At 30.9% G+C, this 8,245-nt stretch overlaps 1 protein-coding gene across 1 annotated transcript; it reads right to left on the minus strand.

Annotated features, from left to right (window-relative positions):
* Nucleotides 1–1,143: 1,143 nt before the first annotated feature.
* On the minus strand, nucleotides 1,144–4,251 carry LOC105780794 (laccase-7). The gene is made up of 6 exons (XM_012605301.2): nucleotides 4,089–4,251; nucleotides 3,619–3,770; nucleotides 2,916–3,160; nucleotides 2,673–2,801; nucleotides 1,607–2,578; nucleotides 1,144–1,505 (listed from the first exon to the last, which is right to left on the minus strand). The coding sequence occupies exons 1-6, from the start codon at nucleotides 4,179–4,181 to the stop codon at nucleotides 1,375–1,377; spliced, it is 1,722 nt and encodes a 573-aa protein (XP_012460755.1). The 5' UTR covers nucleotides 4,182–4,251; the 3' UTR covers nucleotides 1,144–1,374.
* Between the last annotated feature and the right edge of the window lie 3,994 nt (nucleotides 4,252–8,245).

The following is an 8,245-nucleotide window of genomic DNA, read 5'->3' on the forward strand; positions in this document are numbered from 1 at the left end:
TATATGATGATTATTCTTGAATGACTTGGACTCGTCTAATTTAGTTTTGGCTAAATTTATTTTTTATTCCTCAAAAAAAAAAAGGATTCGCAACAACTAATCATGTTGTGATTAATAAGCAAAAAATTAAATTATATAATAATATTATAAAGTTATTGCTAATATTGTAACGTATAAAATATAAGATGATATCCTAAAATTAAATTCAACATTAACATCCCAAAGTCATTGTAAATATTGCAATTTCACAAACAATATTTAATATTGTTACTATATGAATTATACAACAACACAAAATACGGATGCAAGATTTGATTATTAAATACAAATTTTCTTGTAGGGTAATGAAGATGGAGTAATATTAGAATTGAATTTTCATCACTAAAATTTAAATTTTAAGTCAGTCCTTGTATTTTACCGGATCAAATGTGAAATAATTTGCAACACTCGTTTGTTTTATTCATTTGACTTCTTACAAGTCAGGTCTTTTTAGAGTAAAAGTCAGATATTAATGTCCCAATCCCTTTTTTTGCTCCTTAAAAAAAAAAATCCAATTTAAGAGTTAGCCGCTGATCTCACTTTCATCGATTATAATATGAGCGGAAGGATATTATATAAGCTATTTAATTCACTGACCTTTCTTTAATTAAGAATTATTTATTATATAAATGCATTACAATTAGATATAAAATAAACCATAGTTAGTATAAATTTAGATTTAAAATTAGAAAGTAAAATTCTTGTAAAAATAAGTTATTTTCAAAATACTCAATTTCTTTTTTCTCTTTGCTATAAATAAGTTATAAATGCGACTAAATATTACTAATTAAATTAATTTATTACTAATTCATATTAAAATATGTATATAATACTCTTATTAAACGTGACATCAATATCACTTAGTAATCCTTTAATGAGACCTTATCTATATTATAAAGTTTGAGATGCTAAAACTTAAGTATCCGGGATTGAGTTCTATTATGAATTATATATCAATTTTAACTTTGGTCAAGTTTAAATTTTGTTGAAGTTATTCTAATGACTTTTGTATTGATAAAATTAGGGTAAGTGTATCTAATTAGTATGAAAAATATAATATTAGGAAATATAAAAGGCGAACGAGCAACTAAAAAGGATTGGAAATGATAGGCGAAGAACTTAATTTATTATAAAAAGAATGAAACGATGATTACAACAACAGAGTTTTGACTTTGGACAGTAAAAGGTTAAATCAACAAATGTTACAGTTGCGCTGAGAATACCGAAAGGAAAATCCAAATTCATAACAAAAATGAAAAGAAAAGTGAAGGAAAAGAATGAATAATGTTCAAAAAGAAGGACGGGTGGTAGTTTTACTAATAAAACTAAAAATGTCTAGCATTGTGGAAGATCCGTTGGCGGGGGAGGCAAGGTTGTGTCGGGAGTTGGTCCGTTCTCAACAATGAAGGCAGTGGACAGGCCTATTGCCATGTGCCCGTCAAAGTGGCAATGCATAAACCAAACACCTGTTCATTTCGGTTGCAGTGAAACAATTGAGTTCAAGTACTAGGTTGACAAAAACTAGTTAAAAAGAGAAAAAGTAAATGATGGATGTTAGAAAATTAACCTGGATTATTAGCTACGAATCTGATGACAGCCCATCCTCCAACAGGTACGCTAACAGTGTTGCGCATTTGGGGGTTGACAAGATTGTACTTCGATGTATCAGTGGCAGGGTTAAAGTTCCCAAACCCTTGCGCCAATACATGGAAATCATACCCATGGAGATGCATGGGATGGTTCTCCACTCCAATAATAGCTGTGTTCTGCATCACCATCTCCACAGTGGAGTTGAACTTAACCTTGGTGATCCTGGTTCCCTTTGGAGCAAATAGCAGAGGTGGGTCGAGGTTAATGCTAGGGTTGGTGTAGTCAAATTGAACCGGGGGATTGGCAGGGAAATCAGTGGTGTACACTCCTCCGATGTTGAAGAAAAAGGCTTGCAACAAAGACAAGCTAGTAGGTGACACGAAGGATACATTGTTCATGCTGGCCGAGAGCGCTGCCCCAACAGGTGGACGACCCAGACAAGATACGTTTGGTGGGCAGACATCGAGCGCCGTTCCAACGGTAACAAACATTTTGTGGTCCACGTTAAGTGGGACAGGGACCCAGTGACGCCCACCGACCAAACTGGTAAGTTCGGTGAAAAACTTATGAGCCGTGGGGGTGTCATTGAAAGCCGGTACGACCGGCATTAGCGGCGTTGATGAAGATGATGCACCCTGATAGATGATGACACCCCTCGTCGTAGTAGGATTAAACGGTACACCAACTGCAGTGCCACTGCCACTTGCATAATTATTAGCGGTCATGTAATACGACCCAACCGGCTGATTCGCGGTCAGCAAAACGTCAACCGTCTGGCCAGGGGAGATAACCATGACGTCGGTGACATATGGGTTGGTGTAACGAGCGTCAACAGCCACAACAGTGACGTTATGATTGGCTATCTTGTAAAAGAGATGGGAACTGACTGCAGCGTTGATAATACGTAAGAGATAAGTCTTCCCTTGCTTCACCCTATGCTTGTACATTTCTGATAATATAATTAAATTAAGTTAAATTATACATTGGTTGTTACAGCATGTGGAGTACGCATGGAGATCATAAATCTGCAATCAGTCACTTACGGTTTTGAGAGCATGGATAGAGATCACCGGGCCATCCATTTATTGTATAAGCATTAGAAAGGTTAGGACCAACGCCAAGGGCTAGAGCCTGGGTTTCAACATCAACCACATTAGCATTCCACCACTCACCTGCAACCGCATTGCTATTTGTCAGCGAAAACCTTGAGCCATGGAACATTTATATATCTCATGATAATTAATGAATTCAATGTAATATCTCAGGTTCCCGATAGCCATATATACCTAACACGATGGGAACTTCCCTGTAGGGCGTTGGGAATGGGTAAGAGTGGCGAACCCTGGGGCGGATGATGATTGCACCGTGGACGGTGGCACGGAGAAAGGAGGAATGAGCGTGCCAGAAAAGGGTTCCCTCCTGGTTAATGATTCTGAACTTGTAGGTGTATTTATTTCCGGGGCGAATTGCACACTGAGTGATCATCTCAGGTCCATCTGCCCAGGCACTCAGTAACTGAAAAACGCCATGCCTGTTCAAGCAGCATAATGGTCAGCAAATGATTAAATCATAAGAATGCATTAAAAAGAAAAACAGGTTATATATTTAGTATTGGACTTTGGTTAATTAGTACTAAATCATTGGTAGTTGAAGTTGAGCAATCATTGTATTATATAAAAAAGGTTCACACGAATTTTCAAGAAAAAAAAAAGAAAAATGGATCACATGGGAATAAGATACACGTTTGCTTGCATTTGCATCCCAAATGGACTTGTTCGTGGTCGTGCCTACACGCATCATATTTTAATAAGATAATTAAAAATGTTGTTTTGAATTAAATAAAACCAGAGGAATGAGTCAATAATAATTTCACGAACGAACAAGCAAAATTTCATACTGGAAACAGCTAGCGCTTAGAAGGAAAATTATATTTCCAGTTAAGTTGGTGAATTTGACTAAATTCAATTGTATTGTGCAATGAAGGTTTACCAGTGAATTGTCATGTTGTAAGGTGACTTATTAAAGACGTGAATAATGAGTTTGTCACCCTCTCGAACGCGGAGGCTTGGGCCAGGGAGGCTATCATTTACTGCTGTAATCACCTGGCGGTTGCACAGCCTAGTAACAGTAAAATTTTTAACCTGCCAACAAATTCAAATTATTAACTTCCTGATTATCAAACTGTAATGGTCGAAAGCTTATCAAGTAGGTAAATATGAGTAAGGGAAAGTGAAGGGTGTGTTTAAAAAGCCATAGCCTCAAATCGAAGTGCATGGTGTTACACAGGTAAGATATGGAATGATGAATATTGGGAGGAGTGTGAATATAAAACCATCCTTCTGGTTTCATGGATTTGATTGAGTTGAAATTCAAAACCTTTGAGCCACCTTGGGATTGTAAAGGAGGGACTAATTTAATCTATAGATGAAAAGAAAATGAATAAGAGTAGAATTCATTACATAGAATGAGTGCTCCACTGTTGCAGCTGAAACTGTTGTAGCAGCCACCATAAGAAGCAAAGAGGAAGCAAACAAGAAAACAAGGCGCCCCATTTCGCTTGGAGAAATAACAGAGGGAAGGTAATGAAAATGCTTTGCGAGGAGTGAGAGGCAAAGGTTGAAGAAGGAGCTTCAATTTATATAAGAAGTGCGAGGTTCCCTGTTGGAACTTTCGTCATATTTCGGCTACAGTTTATTAACTTGAAGAAATCGTTTTCCTTAGAGATAAAAATGTCAACTCAACCCTACACGATAAAGATAATTAAAATATTTAGCGTACCAATTACTTAACAACCTAGACAAAACGAATGGGAAAAGTTAGAGATCGAACAAGAAAACCAATATGAAAAAATTAATAAATGAAACAACTTTCTCTTCTTAAATTTTATCTATTTGTATTTTTAAAAATGAGAGTAGATGATAAAATAATCAAATAGTAACATATGATATTTCTCGTACCTCATATCAATATATAGAAATTAGTTTTAATAATAAAATAGACGAAATTTTTAACAAAAATTTATTTAATCTAATATAAAAGATTAATTTATTTATTTTTTAATAGAAAAAGAAAAAATACAATTCGATAATACTCTTACCTGTGTTAGTGCAACCTTCGTTACCAAATTGCTGAAATTTGGCCACGTTTTCTACAGTAAAGATAAAAACTAAAAACCATAAAAGAATCTTATGAAGCCAATCCTGTTGAAAATAATCATAATGTTTGGTACTAGGATCCTAAATGATCCCTAGCTTCAATTAGTAACCAGGGATAATCTTTTTAGGTGGCTGGAATCTAATAACAGTGCAATTTTGAGGTAATTAAATTGAAGGGTTGGAATGCATCACCACCTAGAGTCTTGCTGTGGCTATAGTGCGGGCTCTAAATATTGTCAAACTATAAAATGATTGAAAATTGATGGGAAAATTAACCAGGAAACTATGGCGTTTACCAATATATTCTTTTTGGTTATGATTGAGATTAAAGAGTGTGAAGTTTATTAATTAATTATTCAGTAAATTATCTCTTTCCTTTATCCAATTTTTAAGGTTCTTTTGTTTATCCAATTTTTAAGGTGTTTTTATTTTGGGTGATAAAATAAAATTTTTGTAATTTCATCACTTAACTTTTAAGATATTTTCATTTTAATCACGTAACTGTTAAATCTTTAACGGCGGATGATTGTACATGTCACTTCATGTTTACATTTTCATTTTGATCACCCTTCTAGGTCGCTTTCATTTTTGGAACCCAAAAAAATAAAAAAATAACAATTAAAATGAAACAGGAGTAGAAATGAAATAATTCTTTAAAAATATCAAATTGTGCTTGTTTACCCTTGTTAAAAGTTTTAAATTTTTCAATATTGAAATTTTAAATTTCTAAACAACGAAATCAATTAAATAAATTGTTGGAAAAAAATTTTCCCATTAACCTATTTATTACTATAATGTTGAAATTAATTCAACAAATCAATTTAATTTCTTTCTAAATTTTAAAATTTTATTTTATGTTTTCAAATTAAAATCAGTTCGAATAACTTATATTTAATAGTTGTCTATGAAATCCAAAATTTTTTTATTATATTATCTTGAATCTTTACCCATGCCAAACAAAACTAAGAATTTTTTCATCACGTCTTTATCCAAACGAAGAATAAGCAATTAATTTAATTAACTGGAAGGATTTTTCTTTGTTTTTAGCTTAGTATGGAAGATCCGAGATTTATACAATCTTAGACAATTATTAAATATGAGTTATTTGAGTTTATTTCATTAAAATAATCTGAAACATAAAATAAAATTTTAAAATTTATAAAGAGATTAAATTAGTTAATTTAATTAATTTCAATATTTTAATTAATTTCAATATTACAATAACAAATTGGTTGACAATTTCAAGGGATAAATTTATTTAATTGATTTTGATGTTTTAAAATTAAACTTTTAATATTAAAAATATTTAAAATTTTCAATAATGAGATATACAAATACAATATAAAATTGTTAATGCCTTATATAGTTTTAACCACTTTTAATTTTAATCCTTAATTTTTTCCCGATCAATACTTTAAAAATATTTTTTAGATGACCAAAATGAAAGTGTAAACATAATGTAGCGTATACAAATCAATCACCATTAGAGATTAACAGTTAAGTGACTAAAATGAAAGCACACTAAAAATTAAATGAGAAAATTGTAAAAATTTAATTTTGTATGACCAAAATAAAAATACTCTAAATATTAGTTGACTTTCATTTCAACTCGATAAAGTGTCAAGTTTATTAAAGGATTTTTCTACTGTCTAAACTAGGGGTGAGCATTCGATCGAATCGAATGAAAAAATTTCGAGTTGTCGAATCATATTTTATCATCCTAATTTGATTTGAAATTTTCTCGAATCGAGTCAAGTGAGATGGAATTCGAATCGAATTGAATCAAATATATTTGGTCAAGTTAAATTTTAAAAAATAATTTTGGGTTCTTGTAACCACTGTTACCCACCGTAATAAAATTTGTCCACCGTAATCAAAATTTTTATTAACTTTCATCACCTCATAATTTATTTATTAATCTTTTATATATGGGTTAGCTTATTTGCTTGCTTAGTTGTTTCAATTATCTTGATTCTTGTCACTATATATTTTGGAATTAAAAATATATTAAATGTAAAATGTGATTTTTTTAATAAAAGTTATTTTAAAGATAAATGTGAAATTGATACCAATATAAAATTTTAACACTAATATTTTATGGTATCATTAATAATTCAATTTTAATATAAATATTCAATATGACTAAACAATTCAATAATATAAATAATATAAAATTTGAAATTTAATTTAATAATATAAATAGTAGGTATAAATAAAATTATTACTATTTATATTTAGGGATTTTGTTTTGGATAATTTTGATTTTTATTTGGGAGTAAAGGGTGAGAAGTAAAAGTTTAGGGGAAAAAAAAGTTTTGGGGAGTAAAAGTTTGATGGAAAGTAAATAGGGGAAGTAAAATTTTGGAGGGAAAATATTTAAAAAAAAAATTAGGGGAGGGGGGAATGGGTTTGGGGTAGGGGTGAGCAAAACTCGATTAGACTCTAAAAAATCGAAAAAAAAATCGAATTTCGAGTTAAACGAATCGAGTTATTCGAGTTAATCGAGTTATTCGAATCAACTCAAATTTTTTTTTTCAAATTTTGAGTTCGAATCGAGTTGAGTTTTCGAATTCGAATAACTCGAGTAATTCGAATAATTCGAATATTAAACTATAATATTTTACATTTTCACTCCAAACTCCCAAACCTTTTTACTTTTCCCTCAAAACTTTTACTCCTTCCAACTTTTCCCCCAAAACTTTTACTCCCCTCCCCTCCTAACCCTCAATCTACCCAAAATCCATTTCCTACCAAAATTTTACTCTCCCATTTACTTTTTCTCAAAATTTTACTCTCAAAAACCCTCAAAACCTTTTATTTTCCCCCAAAATTTTTACTCCCTCCCACTTTTCCCCAAAAACTTTTATTTCCTTTCCATCCCATCTCCCATCTACCCCAAACCCTCGCCCCTCCAATTTTTTTTTAATATTTTCCCTCCAAAATTTTACTCCCCTTATTTACTTTCCCTCAAATTTTTATTCTACAAACTTTTTTATTTCCCCCCTAAACTTTTACTTCTTACCCTTTACTCTCAAATAAAAAATCAAAATTATCCAAAAAAAAATCACTAAACATAAATACTAATAATTTTATTTATATATACTATTTATATTATTAAATTAAATTTCACATTTTATATTATTTACATTATTGAATTGTTTAGTCATATTGAATATTTATATAAAATTGAATTATTAATTATGCCATAAAATATTTGTGTTAAAATTTTATATTGGTATCAATTTCGTATTTTATTTTTAAAATAACTTTTATTAAAAATCATATTTTTACATTTAATATTTTTTAATTCCAAAATACATAGTGACAAGGATCCAAGCTAATTGAAACAACTAAGCAAGCAAAGAAGGATAACCAATATATAAAAATTAATAAATGAATTATGAGGTGATGAAAGTTAATAAAAAATTAATAAATAAAAAGGTTTGAGAGTTTGGGGTAAA

This window comes from Gossypium raimondii, chromosome 4 (genome assembly GCF_025698545.1).
Source record: "Gossypium raimondii isolate GPD5lz chromosome 4, ASM2569854v1, whole genome shotgun sequence".
NCBI classification, from domain to species: domain Eukaryota; kingdom Viridiplantae; phylum Streptophyta; class Magnoliopsida; order Malvales; family Malvaceae; genus Gossypium; species Gossypium raimondii.

Bases quoted from the DNA above. Each gene is read 5' to 3' on its own strand.
- LOC105780794 (XM_012605301.2), bottom strand. From the start codon at position 4,181: ATGGGGCGCCTTGTTTTCTTGTTTGCTTCCTCTTTGCTTCTTATGGTG. The intron at 3,771-4,088 runs GTAATGAATTCT...ATTTGTTGGCAG, and splicing joins CAGTGGAGCACTCATTCTAT to GTTAAAAATTTTACTGTTAC. The intron at 3,161-3,618 runs GTAAACCTTCAT...CTGCTTGAACAG, and splicing joins TACAACATGACAATTCACTG to GCATGGCGTTTTTCAGTTAC.